At 50.1% G+C, this 17,204-nt stretch overlaps 2 protein-coding genes across 2 annotated transcripts; one reads left to right on the top strand and one right to left on the bottom strand.

Moving 5' to 3' along the window:
• Nucleotides 1-301: 301 nt before the first annotated feature.
• Nucleotides 302-1,332, top strand: CI109_105834 (uncharacterized protein; the record flags this gene model as incomplete). The annotated part of the gene is made up of 2 exons (XM_032006859.1): nucleotides 302-364; nucleotides 436-1,332. 2 exons carry the CDS (start codon nucleotides 302-304, stop codon nucleotides 1,330-1,332), a joined length of 960 nt encoding a protein of 319 aa, XP_031858911.1.
• A 146-nt stretch (nucleotides 1,333-1,478) lies between these two features.
• Nucleotides 1,479-16,716, bottom strand: CI109_105835 (uncharacterized protein; the record flags this gene model as incomplete). Its single annotated transcript, XM_065967731.1, has 23 exons — nucleotides 1,479-1,735; nucleotides 1,799-2,261; nucleotides 2,340-2,491; nucleotides 2,556-6,031; nucleotides 6,082-6,788; nucleotides 6,844-8,722; nucleotides 8,792-9,247; nucleotides 9,302-11,245; nucleotides 11,308-11,487; nucleotides 11,550-11,773; nucleotides 11,838-12,093; nucleotides 12,149-12,233; nucleotides 12,297-12,933; nucleotides 12,986-13,083; nucleotides 13,134-13,700; nucleotides 13,753-14,425; nucleotides 14,485-14,651; nucleotides 14,705-14,950; nucleotides 15,019-15,345; nucleotides 15,400-15,733; nucleotides 15,802-16,319; nucleotides 16,386-16,529; nucleotides 16,590-16,716. The coding sequence occupies 23 exons, from the start codon at nucleotides 16,714-16,716 to the stop codon at nucleotides 1,479-1,481; spliced, it is 13,917 nt and encodes a 4,638-aa protein (XP_065823803.1).
• Nucleotides 16,717-17,204: the final 488 nt, after the last annotated feature.

Below are 17,204 nucleotides of genomic sequence, written 5' to 3' on the forward strand. Positions count from 1 at the left end.
CACTCACCTTTCACGGATTCAAAGTATTGCAAACACGCTTGTATGTTTGCAGTTGGTTTGAACAGCGATAAATAGATAATATGTATCAAGTTGGAGAACAAGCGTAATGTTATCCGGCGTACAGTGGGGGAGATAACGAAGCGAGTCGAGCTGGAAGATGATAATAAACGCGAATTCCGATATCCGAGAATCGATAATTGATATTTGGGATATTTTGGATTCGCGGCTGATGTAGAGCTCGATCGTCATCTTCTGACCACTCTTGTTGTAGTATAAACCGAACATATATATACAACTCGCCATGTCCGCATCTAGGGAAGCTGCTGGACCGGTACCTCTGCCAGCCGACACAACGACCCATGGGGTAAGTGCGACTGTGATTGCGATCGCCCGAATGAGGTAAACGAGCTCAAGCTGATATTTGACAACATGTAGCTCCCTTCTTCTTCGACCTCCGAGGAGTACCCCGATATCCAACAAGGTGCTTCCCTCCTCCTTGCTTTGCGACTCCAAGACCGACCTATCCTTCTCATTGGTGGTGGTGTGGTTGCTTCCCAACGTCTATATTTCCTCCTCGAATCCGGTGCACATATCACTATCGTCTCACCATCCCCTCTCGACCCATCCATTTCCTATCGAATATCCGATCCAAACACTTCTCCCCAAATAACATGGCACGATCGACCTTATCTCGGTCGAGAAGATTCGATCAAAGTCACAGAATACGATCTGGTCATGACTGCGATCGACAATAATCCTCTCTCACAAGAAGTCTGTGAGATGTGTAGGGAGAAAAGGGTCATGGTGAATGTTGCGGATATACCACCTCAATGCGATTTTTATTTCGGAGCTCAACTTCGGAAAGGTCCGTTACAAATCTTGATCTCGACAGGCGGTCTGGGTCCAAGAGCAGGTGCGATGATCCGTGATATAATCAGAAATGCATTACCGGAGAATATAGAAGAATCAGTTGAAGGTGTAGGATTGTTGAGATCCGAATTGAGGAAAAGAGCTCCAGGCGTCGGAGGTCAAAGAGGTCAGGAGAGAATGGATTGGATGAAGGAATTGTGTGACGTTTGGGGTCTGGCGCAAATGGAACGGTTCAGAGACGAACAAGTTAGGAAATACGTCTTGGATGAAGGTTGGGAAAAGAAGAAGATGGTAGCACCGTCAGAGGTGAAGCAAGGCCAGAGAAAGACAACTGCAGAGATCTGGGAACAGGTAAAGCACTTTGGACACACGCAATGGGCTGCGGGACTAGGTGGATTCGGTGCTGGAATGGCCGTAGCGACTGTTGCCACCATATACCTCACGAGAAACGCAGCGAGGTGAATGGGAGTGTCATAAAGTGCATCACATTATCTCGTCGGTCTGGCCAGCGTTGCCGAGATAATCATTCTTGTAACACCACACCATTCTGTATTCCGTATCAGTATGCATACCTACCATCTACATTTATATCTATCTTCCACCACCCCTCACGCAGCTGTCAAACACACTCCTCTCTGCGCGACAACCGCCTGTCCCTCGCCCCCCGTCTCCAGATCTACACTGAACAAGACATCGCTCCTATCGCCGTTCAAGTACACCGGGAGATTGACCGTTTTCGTACTCGTCGTAGACGGTTGTTCGTCGCGTTTATACCATCTGACCTGAGATGTGGCGAGGGGAATCGATTGACCGTCATTGAGCGAGAGTCTGCCAGATGTCCATGAAGCACCTTGTAATGCGAGACCTGGAACACGCAATATATTTAGCTACAACCCGACACCAAGTTCTAGAGGTATGTCAAACTCACCCTGCACTGCAAACGAATCACTTCCACCGGTCTTCTCGATGTCCACACTCAGAACCAATTGCTCCAATGACCATCCCTTCTCATGAGCGACAGCTTGTCTTGTGGCTGTAATATACGCTTCGGGCTGGAACAATCCTCCCAGCCATATCCCTCCTCCTATTGTTCCCTCTGCGGTGGCAATCTTCTCGAGCTGAACCAACCTCGCTGCTAGATTGTTGATATACTGCGCGACAGCAGTTCCTCGAGGCGTCTTGAACTTGCGCCAATGAGATGGGATGGTTCCCTTGTTCAGGTCGGACATGAGTGCTCGGACCTCGTTGGTCTGCTTTAGATCGCCGTTGCACACTTGGACAAGTTCGGAGAGATCGCGTCGGATACGTTGAAGGAGTCTTGATCCGGTGGATGCTTCTCGAGCGAAGAATCGAGACAAGGGAGAATTATCGTGAGTCGGAGATGAAAGGGTCTACATGATACCATGTCAGAACAATATCTCGCAGGATTCGCAGTCGCTTTACTGGTTATAACCCCACTCCCCACTCACCTTTGGTAGCGTGTTTAGCCACTCCTCGGCATGACCCTTCAACGCATTCATCCATGCCGGTCTTCCATCAGCTGCAGTCGATGCCACACCTGTATCATCTTCCTCATCGTCGGTCGTTCTCATCTTTCTAAGCTTGACCATCATCGCGTCGCCTATCCAATGATCTCACGATTAGTATCATTTCATCTCGGTAGATAGTGGAGTATTGTCACTTACCCTCAGCAGCAGCTACGAGACCTTCCGCGGTCCCTGGGAGACTCAACCAAGCTGGAGGTTCTCTCTCTGGTAAACCCTGAGCCCAACTCATGAACTGTTCCATCTTCGTCCCTTCCGGCACCGTCAACCCCGTCGATCCTTCGCCTTCAACAAGTTTGAAATCCGGATCATAAGCTCTTGATGTGAAGATCTTATCGACGAAGGCGTCAACCACACGTTGATCGTAGTCCGAGTCGACACGACCTCCATAGACTGCTTGCTTGATGAGTGTACACAAAGCTGACCATGGGATTTGAGCCGGATCGACATTCGCTTTACCCTTTGCCAAGGCTGTCAACCACGAATCAATAGTATTCAAGGCCGCATCGAAATCAGATTCATTGAATTCGTATCCTTTACTCCAACCAAGGGGGAGATATCTCAATCGTTCTTGTACGACCGCATGGAACCATGCCAGCAAGAAGAACAACCTCGACTTTTCCGCGGGACCAGTCTTCAATCGAGCTTGTGGGATACCTCTAAGAGTGTCGATAAGGTTCGCTCGAACACCGGGCGGCGGCTCGTTCATGATGATTCGGGATTGTCGGAGGATGTTCACGGGGATGACGGGGTTAGTCTCCATTGTCAAGAACAGCCGGAAGTTGCGATTGGGCGACAGACTGTGCAATCGTTTTTCGAGCTGCGCTAGCCAGCCCGGTGCAAGATGCACGTTCTTGAGCAGGACCCAAGCACCGACCCTCGCAGCATTCGCAATTGCTTGATCGGCAAGGGTGAATCCTTCCGCGGAACCCATTGCGACGGAAGTACAGGTCGTCCCAGTCGCTCGACAGAGATTGTCAACTCGATAACTCGCGTCGTAACCTGGTACCGAAGCGAGAGCGATCGGATGAGTCGGTCCAACCTCATTGGTGACAACCGCTTGAAGATCGTACTCCGCTTGGTTGGCGAGATCTGATCCAAAAGCTAAGTCCGCGAACGCAGATAACGCTTGGATCAGTCGATCCGGTCGGAATAGCTTGATGACGGTCATACGACGAGCAGCCACAAATAGCGCTAAGAACATCAGCTGTGTCCCTCGTAGGTAAAACTCACAATCCGCTTGTGGCCAGGGCCAAGGCATATTCTTCTCTGGCTGGGCAGCCTCCGTGAATTCCTTCCATGCAGAATTGTTAGAGTCCAGATCTTGCTCCAAGACTTTTGCCATTTCCACGCCAACGACCGCATCCAAGCTTCTCTTCTGCTCCTGTGTCAACCTCAATTCTGCTTGCGCACCTCCACCAGGCATCTCCATCACCGCGTCCAGCTCGTCCAAGACCGCCGCACCGGTCTCGCCTCGCAGTCGAAGCTTGGCCAATGTGATAGCAAGCACCAAGTAATCGGTGTGCAACAACGTTCGAGAGGCTCTTTGATACGCTGTCAGGAAGAGATCTTGTAACAAGATCGCCTTTCGTGTATGTGGATCCGTTACGCCCTTGAGGTTCGGGTTTTGAAGCAAGATATAGTCGAAGATTTCGAGGAAGTAATCCAGCGAGAACTGATAGAAATGATTGATGCTTGCCAACTGTTCCAGAGTGAAGTAAATACCACTGCAAGCTTGCGCCAAGGGCAAGTACTCCCCCGTGACAGCTTCCACTTCCTTCATTACCACTTCAGTATCTTCTACCTTTCTCGTCACTTCCGCTGCTTCCTTCTTGAGCACCTCAAGCGTCTCGATCACCTTGTCGTCGTCCAGGATACTGCCCGATGATTCGTTGAGCGCCTGGAGTAGCGATCGCTCAAGATGTCGTAATCGAAGTCGGAATTCACCTTGTAGCTTCATCAGATCCGTTCGTTTCTGATCAATCTCGGGTCGCTCGACCTTCAGAACCTTGTCGAGAGCTTGGGTCTGCAGACTGCTTCTGGTCATGGTGAAGTTGACGAACGTTACCCGACTACAGATATCAGGCGAGAATTCGACAGACGGGTCTCGTGTCGAGAGGAACATTGTGAAAGCGGGAGAGAAATCGATATCTTGGTTGCCGATTCGGATTAGCACTCGTCCACCTGTACGTCTCAGTTCGCGGTTGAGAACAGAGTTGAGAATAGGGTCGAGGTTCTCCACATCTTGGATGAGCAACGGGTTACCGAATCGAAGAGCACTTTCAAGGTTCTTGAGGAAAGCCTCGTCCAAGAAACTGGTAACGGTGATCTTCCTGTCCTTGTATTCGTTCTGAAGGAATGCTGTCGCTTGACCGGTTGGATCCACGATGAGCGGATATCGATTGTATCGTTTGAGCATGACCGCATTCTCCACACACAAGTTGTCTGCGGGAAGGGAATTGGCTTGCCATCCTAATCGTTCATCGGCAGTGGAGAGGAACTCGGCGAGAGCGAGATCGTTCTTGAAGCTGATTCCTGCTTCTGCGAGGTGTTCGGTCCATTCCCTCCTCATCAATTCTCGATAATGTTGATCAAAGAAACCGCTATAAGCGAGGAAAGCCGCCGAGACCAAGACGTCACCGACAATCGTCCCCATCTCCGTTTCGAAAGTCTTACTTCCAGCATCCCACCGTTCCTGTTCCGATGAGAGACTCTTGAGCAAGGTCATACTTCTATCCACCTTGCTTTGGACCCTGTCCATCTCGCTCTTGATCGATTGAGTCTCGCTGATGAGGAGCGCGTATTCATCCTTGTATCGAGCGATACTAGCCTCGAGCTCCGCAACTGTGTCCGTGACAACTTGGGCTTGTTTCTTCGTGTTGTCAGCTTGCTGTTCGAGAGAAGCGACCTCTTGTCGAAGAGGTGCGACCTTGTCGAGGATCTCCGAGAATCGAACTTGGGCAATCACCCATTGGACCAGGGGACCGCATGCTCTACTCGCTCTGTTGACAGTCTCATAGTTGAAAGCGGGTTTACCGATGTAATCTCTCATCATTCGATCTCGCACCGTTTTGGTCATCTTCTTCGTATCGAAGTTTTGAATGCTTGAGATGAAATCGTCTCGTCGGATGATACTCTGCACAGCTCTCCAGCTGTCAATCTGGTGACCAAGGACAGTACAAGCTGATTCCATCGCGAGTTTGACCGCTTCGGGGGGGTTGGCCATCGATCGAACTTCAGACAAGTGCTGTTTCTTGATGTTTCCAACAGCTGCTAAAGCCTCCAATACTGCAGGCTCAGCTTGAGCAAGGTCATCTTTGACGATTTCTTGTCGCTGTCGAATGAACTCGTCTTGTTGCTCCAGAGCCGCCTGAATATCGATGGAAGCAGCTTTCTTCGCTTCTGCTTCTTGTTGATCAGTCACCATCTGTCGCAGTTTCTGATTCGCTTCGGCATTCTTCGCTTCGAGTTGTGAGCTCTTGGCCGCAAGACTGTGTCGAAGTTCCTCGACCTGGCTGACGGTGTCGCGAAGCTTGTCGAGACCGACATTGAGATGTCGTTGTTGATCTTCGAGCTCTTCCTTCTTCTCATTGAACAAGCGGACGTAGTGGTTGATACTAAGAGCGAAAGTTAGCCATGTGTGTTCAAGCATGTTTGCACAACTTACAAGTCGAGGAAGTGTCTCGGGGTGACATGGTTGTACTTGCCCTGCCTCTTGGCCAACTTCGAAGTGATACTCTGCATCGACTGATGCACGTACACCATAGCATTGACGACGGCCTGTCTATGCGAGGGGGGTACGACGAGATCCCGGTAGGCAATGGGGAACGGTGCCGAGGGCGTATAAGTCGCCATGTCTAGGTCGAGCGTCTGAGTGAACTCCAGACCGACCTGGTAGAGCGCCTGATCGGACCAATCGCCAAACCAATCGAGAACACATCTGTTGAACAGAGCTGGCGAAGTCGCGGCTCGAGAAGCGAGACCATTGCTTGGCGGGTTCATCGTGAATACGACGTGGAGATTTCGAGCGACTTGTTGGGTGAACCACCTGTATAGTTCCTCATGCGAATCAAGCATGAGACCATCACGTTGCGATCCCTCCTTACATGCTGTCATCAAAGAAGCGTGTTCATCACCTTCGAAGAGACCGGGTACTTCTGCGTTGGCGAGCAAGGTGTTCATCCTTTCGAGGAAACCAGAATCGAGAACGTTGGATTCGTCCATGATGAAACAGATCTTTTCACCTTTGCAACCCGCTCGTCGAAGTACAGTTCGCAGATCTTCATCAAAGTCCGCTCCGGTGTACTTGTTCGAGACTTTGATCTGGTAAATGCTGAGACCGTTCATCCAAGCCACGAATCGAGCGAGCGTGGTCTAAAGAAGCGCACCGGTCAGCACTACGTCCATTCGGCTGGCCGTTGTTGCTTACCTTTCCACCTCCGCTGACACCAATCAAGAGCAGATGCCCTTGGATCTGTCGGAAGACTCTATCGATCCTGAGCACATGATCCAGCACATCGTTAAACAGCACAAGCTGGACATCTAATTCTTCCTCATGGAAGACTCTCAATCTCGCTTTTGTATATTCTCTGAGTTGCTCTCGGTTGACCGGAATATAGTGCCGCGATGTCCAATTAGAGTACAAGATCGGACGAGCAAGAGCTTCGTTCAGATCAACATTCGGGAATACAGCCGCGGCTGTCGAGTTGATCTTGTCGTCCGTCCAAGCCTTTTCGTCTTCTGACACGAGACGATCTTGGAACAACCTAAGAGCTTCGTGGGCCCAGATTCTGACGAGACCTTCAACCGAAAGCGTTTCGAGAGGTTTGATCGCTTCGTAGATACCTCTGCTCCATCTTGTAAGTTCTCGAGGAGAATAGATGTAATGAGCTTGTATGTCCGCCGTGAACCGTTTTTGAGACTCGAGATAAAACGTGACCATGGCATCGGTGAGAGCATCGGAGTGTCCTCGTAGAGTCGGGACGACCTTGAGTAGAGCTCGATTGAAAGTTCCGTAAATCTGTTTGAGAGAGATTTCTCCTGGGTAATCGACCATGACGACAGGAGCATGACGCATGAATCGATGACTGAGAGGAACTCGACCTGGATCAGTAGGAGGATTACACGCTCCAACAAACTGGATTCGCTCCATCTTAACCCATGAAAGGTCAGAAGTCCTCCAGAACCCATTACATTCCATGAGCTGACGGAGGAACGAGATGACTCGTTGAGTACCGTATTTGTCCGTGGCGGGCAAGTTGATTTCGTCGCAGAAGACGACGAGCCATCGACCGATTTGCACGGGAGCGAGAACAACACCGTTGGGTGTCTTTCGATACTCGCAGTATTGCTCAAAGGTCTTGAGGATTAGCTCGGGCGTGGTCGCGCTCGAGAAGTTGAGACCGATCACTTCGAGATCGGGAAGCTTTCGCAATGCGCTGAACAAGGTCATCGTTTTACCGGAACCAGGAGGACCACAAAGGATCAATGGCTTGTGTTCCGCCAACCAGCTGTATAAGACCTCTTCGTGACGCACCGTATCGATAGTCGGGATGACGACGTCGGCAGACGTGATCGCATGTGTTTCGACTTCGACACTCGGCACTCGTGATTGCCACGCTACCCAAGCAGCCGAGGCTACGTCCACGTCGTAATCGATCAAAGATCCGCCGGGACCCATGGGTGGAGTTTCGATACCTGACTCAACGCGAAGATGCTCTCCCATCTCAGCCCGGACATCAAGCTTGGCGTCTCCAACGAAAGACCAAACTATGTTGAGCAACAGTCTCCTCGCAACATAGGCTTCAACCTTGTCTGCTGACAGGGGGAAGTCGGAATGTCGAGAGTTGTATTCCAGCACATTACGGACAGTTGCCTTGAGAAGAGAAAACAATGTGTTGAATGCTCGTATCGGTGTAAAGTCCATAATGTGCTGACACTTGGCTGCAAAGTCCAAAGCAGCATTGACGAGACCAGTAGGACTGAAGTGCGGCTCGAGGATCGCAACGATCTGGCGTTGCACATCGAGCTGGCTGTTTGAGGCTGCGTTGTTGTCGCCCGACGTCGCGAAGTCGAGAGTCTCATCATCTTCTGCGCCAATCGGGAGTACCGCCAGCATGTCCAGGTTGTGTCGACAGATCATGGAAGTATCGATGACATCGTCGCTGAACCAGATCATACCACATCGACTGACAGTGGCAAGGGTCGCATATCGAAGATGTTCGACTTCGAACATGACCCGAACGTTTGGCGGGAGGTTGAGTCGTTCCCCGTTCGGCAATGTCAACAGCTTGTTATCGTCGAGCACACTGCGTTGGCGCAGGGATCAGGATCTGGCTCAATGTCAAATTATAAGGGCTATTTTGCAGACAACGTACCTGTTAAGATTCTCCACCCATTCAGGATCGACATCGCCATCGAATATGATCCAATGTCTCTTCGTCGTCTCTCCCCTGACATTGTCCACGATCTTTCTCAGAATGTGGGTGAACAAACCATCGTTCCATTCTCGCGTTGTCGGATCAAGCGTTCCATACAGCGCTTCCTTATCGATCGCTTTCGGATCAATCACATATGGCGTACCTTCCACTCCGTCCAGACGTTCGAGAGCAGTCAGAAGGACTTGCCAAGCTTGCGTCTTACCGGAACCAGATGGGCCAACCATCATGAGACCATGGGAGATGTTCTGGATCTGATAAAGTTGAACGACCTTTTCGATCCATGCTGATCCAGCGACGAGATGTCGTTCTCTGCATACATCGCCAATCTTGGCTTTGAGGGCGTCGAGATCGACAGGAGCGTACTCGACACCGGGGAAGACGTCTTCGAGAAGCCTGTGAGATGTGGCTGTTAGCTGTTCCGTAAATTCACTGAATGCAGGTACTCACGCCTTCAGCAGTGGTACGTCTTCTGCCACCAGCTTCGGCACGATAGTCTCTGTGACACTCTGAATCATTATCTGTTGCTCCTGCGTCTGATCTCTTCCTTCCTCTTCTCCGCCTTTGAGATGTCTATCCCTCTTCAAGATCCCCGCACTGGCCAAAACAGCTTTCAAGGCACGTAGTCCGAAGTCGTAATGCGGTTGCGCCGAAAGCTGTTCCGCACAAAGGTTGAAGAACGGCACAATCTTCGAGGCGAGAGTCTCGGCTGTCCTGAAACCCTTTGAGAAGAGCAAGACCTGCGCGATAAGCTCTTGGTCTGGCCGTGTCATCGACATGCTTCTGAACAATTTCTTCAAGTTGTCCGGCAAGTTGGATCGTCCCGCATAACCAGGGTTCATGGTGATAAAAATTCCTGTCCTGGTGTTGATCTTCAATTTCTTGCCAACAAGCTCGACCTCCGCATTGGGATCGTGAGCAGCTTGAGCGAGACCCTGTTGGATGCTCTGAACCTGTTGTGAGACAGCCGAGAGAATACGTTCTTCCAGTCGATTGAACTCGTCGAAACATCCCCAAGCGCCGACTTGACAAAGACCGACAAAGATACGTCCCATGGCTTGGAAATCGAATGTCTCATCACAACAGAAGACCAAGACGAATCGTCCCAATTGCACACCGAGTGATTTGACCGATTCGGTCTTTCCTGTACCTGCCGGACCGAAGGGTGATCCACCGAGCTGGTTGTCAAGAGCTTGAGTGAGGGTGAGATAACACCGGTCGGTAAGAGGAGTTTGGACAAGTCGATCAGGGATACCAAGATACTCATACCCATATGGGAATACAGCATCGGCCATACGAATCTCCAATCGAAGTAAGGGATCCTCGACGTTCTCGTTGAGGTAGAATCGCATGTGGTACAACCAATCGAAGCTGGTCGCATTTCGAGTGCCAGAGGTGATAAGCGATCGAATGACATCTCGCTGATGGACAAGCTCCGTGATGAGGTGTTCACATTTCCTTCTTTGCAATACCGCGATATCTTGCAAAACGGTATCGGCCAGTAAATCAAGAGTCTTTGATACGAGTGTGAGAACACCAGTCAAACCCGCGGCGGAGATGGAAGCCTCGACTAGATCGGTCCAAGCGACTTGCACAGCCAAGACCACCAATTGGGCGGGATACGAGTCGATCCAAGCGAGCAACTCGGTAAGGGACAAATCCGAATCGATTTTGAAGAATGAGCGAAGTTCGGCAACCGCTTGAGAGAGGAGATGAGCGAGAGAAAGCCGCATCTCGAGCTCGACTTTGGCTAACCAGTCGTTGATTTTTGGGTAATCCTTGAGAGCGATAGGGGCGCGGAAAGCGACTTCCTCTCCTTCTCTCGATGCGAATCCCAGTAGTTGCGTCTCATCTTCGTCCAGCTGCAATGTCGAAATACCCGCAAACATCTTTTTGAGATGTTTCATGATCCTTCGGATATCCTTGCTGTTCCCGATGATCTCAAGCAAATCCTCGTCTCCGACAAAGTAGAACCTAGGGAAAGATGATCGTTCTTTCTCGAGATACTCTCCCAGAGCCTTTTGGATTTTGGTGAGTAGGTCTGCTAATCGCTCCAGGTTCTTCTGAATACCTGGGATGTTAAGCACGTCAAGGACGAAGGGCGATTTGTTAACCTTTTTCATGACGGTCAGGAATTCCGAGTTGATGTTTTGGAATCGAGCGCTCTCGACCGGTAGGAGATGCTTGATATCGGCGCTGCCGGAGAAGATGCCCTCGAGATAGACCCATTGTCGTTGGACGTCGATCCAGACGTCGAAGAGAACGTGAATACGATTGAGCTTGTCTTCCCATGAGGCAGCATCCTCTTCGAAGACCCGATAGTATGGTGACATGCGCATGGCGGTGAGTGAGTTGAGATGCTCGCCACACTTATTGAACAGGTCATCCCATCCTCTGCAGTCACGGAACATAAGCTTCAACCTCATGGACGAGATCCGCTGAATGCCATAGCTTACCTGATCAGTCTGCACTTGTTCTGGTAGTTGATCAAGTCGAGGGAGTAAGAAGTCCAAGTCTCCTTGACTTGCTTGACGAACTCCTCCAAGGCCATCTCTCCCTGAGCCTGAACCACAACTTCCTTGATCAAGCTCTCGTTTCTCTTGAGATCGAGGTCGTACACTTGCCCAAGAGTCATACTGCCAAGCACGAGTTAGCTCTGTGCATCCCTTGTTGCAATTTAGGTGGCGAGTCAGCTCACCTTGAGGCATGGCTGGCAGAAGGCAACCTCAGAGCTTTGTACAATTTGGACCAATGTCTTTCTCGCAAAGCCTCAGACTTGAGCTCTCCAATCAAGATATTCGCTTTGAGCAGAGTTCGGATGGTATCTTGGACATATTCGAAAGCAGCGTATTGTCGCATCCGACTAGGCATTTCCCTGGTGGAAGAAAGGATACTGTCGAGTTCCTGTCGCAGTTTTCGAGGCTGCCATGGGGAATCGGTTAACGATAATACCGTTCTTTGAAGACAACCTATCTCGCTGACTCACCTGAACAGCTGACCATAGCGTCTCTCGCAATTGCGACAACCTCCCCCAAATACCTGACAAAGCAGTCCAGACTGCCTTGAGATCCCTCAACTCCTCATTCACAGGCTGAAGACGATCATCTTTGGTATGCTCGAGATCAAGTGCCTCTTTCGCTCGGCGGAGAAGATCAAACTCTTCCAACAGACGTGCGAGACGACCTTCAAAGACGTTGAGAGTGTTAATGGCAGTCTCTGCTTTGATACTGCCTTGAAGGGGTCTGCGAATAACAATATCAATATTTATCGCGCGAGTACAGTGGAATGACAACTCACTTGCTTGCCTCCCACTCTGTGATAAAGTCTCGAATTCTCCCGTCGATGACCCTGTCTTCCGCCACGATCTTCAGTTGCAGACCAGCTACAATAGCGAGTGACAGCATTAGCCGCCAAATCTGATATTGTCACGAAAATAGCTACTCACCAACTTGCTCCTTGATCGTATCATCCTTCCTTTTCAAGATCTCACTGAAGGCTCCCCACTCTCCTTGTATCTGATCGACATAGAGCCAATCCGAAGGAAAACTATATCGCTGTCTCTCCAACGTCTTCTGCCCCGCTGCAAATTCCTCGATCTCTGGTCCCCACTTCTGAACTTTTCGCTTGAGATCCTGAACGAAGGTGATAAAGGATACCGCTTGAGCTGTCGAGCTTCCCTCGATCGCAAGAGTCTCGAGATCCGTTCGGGCTTTGAGGATCGCTGAGTAAGTATCCTTCATTGAGGTGCCGACTTTGGTTCCGTATCGACTGAGAAGCTCTCGTTGCCACGAGTCGTACTTCGCATTGACCTTGCTTTGAGCGTTGGCATAGTCGATGACACAAACGCCAAACTCCTTCTTCGTGTCTGCCGTGTCGAAGGTTGTTCTAGCTTGTCGGATGTCCAATAGTAATTGACCCCAGTCGGCAAGGGAGTCACCGAGTCGAGAATACACATATTCCGCTTCGAGGTCCCACAAAGACTGGAACTGGAGCCATTTGTCCACGTATGCGCTGACCAACTGAACTTTGTCCTCGATGAGGGTCAGCGGTTTCTCGATTGTGCCATTGTCGAATGTAGTGAGCTGTGAAAGGCATCAGCGAGGTCTCATACACCTACCCGTTTTTGACACTTACTAGACCAACATAGGTCGTCTCTTCCAAGCTCGCTTCATCGACCTGAAGGCTGATCTCGTAACGAGATGAACGGATTCGATGGAGATTGCAGACAACGCCTACGCTCTCTAATCAGCGATGACTCGTAAGATTTTGACACTTAGCTTACCTAAAGCATCCTGGAATTGTCCTAGCCATTCTTGCCTCGCTAGCTCGATTGGCGGATCAAGGTATATCACCTGATTTTTGATCCTGATTTCATGAACCAAAGGCTCAATGTGAACACCAGACTTGTGGGCGGACCCACTGATAACCGGTCCATCACCATTCGGTAGACCGTCTTCCTCTTTGCCGAACTCCTCACACCAAGCCTCGATAGCCTGGACCAATCGCTCACGGAGCACCTTGTCGATCCTCTCGTTGAGGGTCAATACCCAGGCGTCCAGATTACTGTAGTTCTCGAGGTTGAGATGATCGATTGTCTTCTGGATCTGAGACAGAAGGCTAGAGAATGACTCGGTCGTGAATTCGCATGTGCTGAGCTCGTCGACGATGCGGGATATCTCATTAGATATCTCGATGAGAGCATTGGCCTTGTCTTGGAGAAGAGAGATGACACTTGCGAATTCCCTTACAAAGAGGAAGTGTCGGTTCTCGCGACCATCGGCAGCACCGCCGGGAAGATAACGTTGACCTTCATATGCGTTGACAAGGTGGTCCCATTGCATTTTGATACCTATCATGTTGGTCAGTCTACCGTCATTGTGAGGGTCATCTCGACTGCTCACCTCTCTCGATCATCTGTTGCGCGTGAGATCGATAGCTAGCGAGAAGTATCGCGATATCCGGATTATGTTCGATCAAATCCAGTGTCTGAGTATACGTTCTAACAGACTCCATCAAGCTGACCGCGTGCGGGTAGACTCTCTTCGCGTCCTTGGCTTTGTGGCTGATAGTCAGAGGGACTGGGAATCCAAGCCAAATAAGGGCTCGGACCTCCTTGAAGAGGGCGATGACTTGCGGATCAAACTGCACAACAAGCTGTAGTTGACCTTGTGCATTGCTGGCTGTCGCTCGTGTACGGATGACATCGAATAGTCGTCCGGTGATTGTGAGATTGCCTCGCTTGGTGATATCGCCGATCCAGGCATCGTACAAAGGTCGAGTATCGAGCTTGGCACGGAATGAAGCACTCTCCACTTGGAGTTTATGACCTTCCGCATAACTCTCCCAGCCTTTACCAAGGACATCTTCAACTCGTTTCATATAGGTGAGGAGCTGACGCTCGATCTGTCGCGCCCAGATGATCGCGCTTGAGACGGAAGGGAAGTCACGCATCTGGGACATGTGATATGCCTGAGAGTGGCGGTAATTGGCAGTGAACTTCTGACGGAGTTGACGGATGTCCTCCTTCACCGACTCGATCAATCGGGTCTGGTACTCTTGAATGGCCCCTCGGATCTGATCAGTCAGTCAGCTCAGGGGTCATGCAACCTGAAAGAAATCCGACCTCTACTCACCTTGGGCCGAACGAACAAGGTGTTGAATTTGGAAAAGACTCTAAACATCTCTTGAGCGTTTCGAGCAGTGGCAAGCTTGTCTCGCAGTCTCGAGATGATCTGATTCTCAATCCTCGCGACACGATCGTTGTACGCAGTCTCGGCTGTATACCAGATCTCAGAGCCCTCTGTACATCTCATCAGCATTAATACCGGTCAAAATTCCAGTAATGCTGCTCACCAGGTGAGACGTCGAGCACATCCACGTTTTTCACGCTCTCGTAGCTTAATCGAACCTCCTCGTCCATGTCGATATCGAACGGCGCGTCGTTCCCGAGACCGCTAAAAGTCCTCGTCGAGCTAGTCATCACTCGCAACTGATCGTGTGATCGCCTAAAGGCTCGGAGATAGGTGATTCTCTCTTGCAATTTGGCGTGAGCGGGGTTGATCTTTATGGAGATGAACTTTTCGGCACGTTTACGGGAGACTATATCAAATGAGGTTGGTTCAGCTAAAGAATTGTGAATGTACCAACCGACAAGGAAAGCGACGTACCTTCACGGGCGACATTGGTGAAATCCTTCATGTTCTCGTCCCAAGTAGCAAACACTTCGGCAGCCATAGCCATGACCTCTTCAAACTTCCCATAGTCCATATACATGAGACGTTGACTGCTCAATACCTTGAGGAGCTGATCGTTGAAGTCGGACGAGATGGCCTCGACGAGGGGTAAAGTTCGACGAATAGGATAAGGAGAGAGTTTGAGTTTCTTGTTAATGTGTGCGAAGATCAAGTAAATCGCCTCTTGGATCTTGGCCAGATCTGTCGCAGCGAGTAACTCGTCGAGAGGGAAATCCTTCATCAGGATATTGTGTTTGTGGACTGTACTAATAGTCAGCTTCAAACTCGCATGTGAGAATGCTTCGTGTAGCTTACCAACTTCTGCAGCTTCTTTCAGACCCGTGTCGGCGATGAAACTGACCGTTGCGTGGAATCGCTTCGCATGCTTGAGCACGTCCAACGCAAGTGTCACTTCTTCTCCCCTCAGCTGAGCTTCAATACCTTCCAAAGCATGTTCCATACTGAGCCAGAAGTTGATCTCTTGCGACGCTGTTCCCGAGGAAACATCTCGTGAGAGCTTGGTAACGGCTTGGATCTCTTTGATCCATGAGTTGACATCGGCCTGGAGCTTGTTGAGGAAAGCTGGATCGGCAAGGAGAGAAGAAGGCTCGACAGCATCGACCGATACTCGAGTTCCCGTAGCGTGACACTGGATTTGATTAGCATCAGCAATGAGTCATGGAGCATTACCAGAACAGATGGACAGACGCAACTCACCTGAGCAACAGCTTTTCTGATCGCAGGATGAACGGATAAATGAGCCTCTGGAATCTCCACATTCTGCTTCAGATGCAATAATGATAATTCCAGCTCTGCAAACTTTTTCTTCGTCACGGGAATACCCATCTGTGCTTCTCCGCCGCCACCACCACCTTTCTTGTTTCCCGAAAGGTTCTCATTGTTCTCGTTGAACAAGGTCTGTTTCGAGCTGACGTAGGCGTCAAACCAAGGTGCAACACCCCAATGGACCAGACTATGTAGTCCGTCATAGGGAGTTACTTGTGAAGTCGGAGTGGTGACCACTGTAGAAGTGCCGGAAGGAGCGGTATCGTCCTGTACGAGCAATGGAGCGGATGATGAGGAGAGTTGCACGAAATGCAATTGTGTACCGAGAGGATTGAGCGAATCCAATGTGGGTGATGTCTTGATCAATGCTAGGGTGGAGAGAACGTTGGCAGAGTGAGGTGGTGTAGGAGGGAGATGTAAGCGGTAGGTGATCCGTGCGATAGGGTTGTCTGAAAACGTCAGACGAGTAAGCGCTCTGCAAGTAAGAACTACTCCAGGTGCGCAAGTGAACTTACCATCCTCGTCCACGTCGAGATAACGCTCTCGAGTAATGTAGACGACTTGACATCCAGCATCCGTCGCAAATCTCTGACTTTTCTCATCAAAGCTCGGATCCTCGAACAAACTATCTTCCAGCTCCTGACGAGTCGCCGACATCACTACCAAAAAAAACAGCGATGAGCAACCTCGATAGCCAGTCAAGGATGTACGCTACGTACCTGGGAGTAGTAATGACTCGAGATATGTTCTGAAGACCGAGACGTCGAATTCTAGTCCCCCTTCTACAGCTGTTGAAGGGGGGATGGTGACCAAGGAGGCCCCATCCTCAATCTGGGACGAGGCCATCTTTTCTTATGTCTTCTCTATCCTTGAATATCCAGATCGGATATTCCTGTCACTTCCACAACTCCGTTGATGTATGCAAGCAAGACTACCGCGAGAGTGGAAAGCAAGAATGGTGTGTGTGATAGGAAAGTGATGAGAGATTGATTGATTTTGGACTTTGTCGCGACGCGTTTTCCTCGACGCACAGAAGTGGAGGCGGATTTCACTAAGTGCGACTACAAAACGAGATGCTTGCTTGCAGTATAGAGTCGCCCTTTTCATATTGCTCAACACCATCAGACGATGATATGCTTGCTTGTGCAACTCAACCGTTCCGTAAGAAGTTTATATCATCTCAACATTGCTCGATCAATATATCCTGGGTATATATATGCCACACTGGTAACAAAAGAAATAAAGAAGCAGAGTGGTCGTGTCAACGGAAATGTCCTTGATGAATCTCGTTGATAGATGTAAATGAAAACTCTCAACAAAAGCTGAGAGGAGAA

Source organism: Kwoniella shandongensis, chromosome 10, assembly GCF_008629635.2.
Source record: "Kwoniella shandongensis chromosome 10, complete sequence".
NCBI lineage: Eukaryota > Fungi > Basidiomycota > Tremellomycetes > Tremellales > Cryptococcaceae > Kwoniella > Kwoniella shandongensis.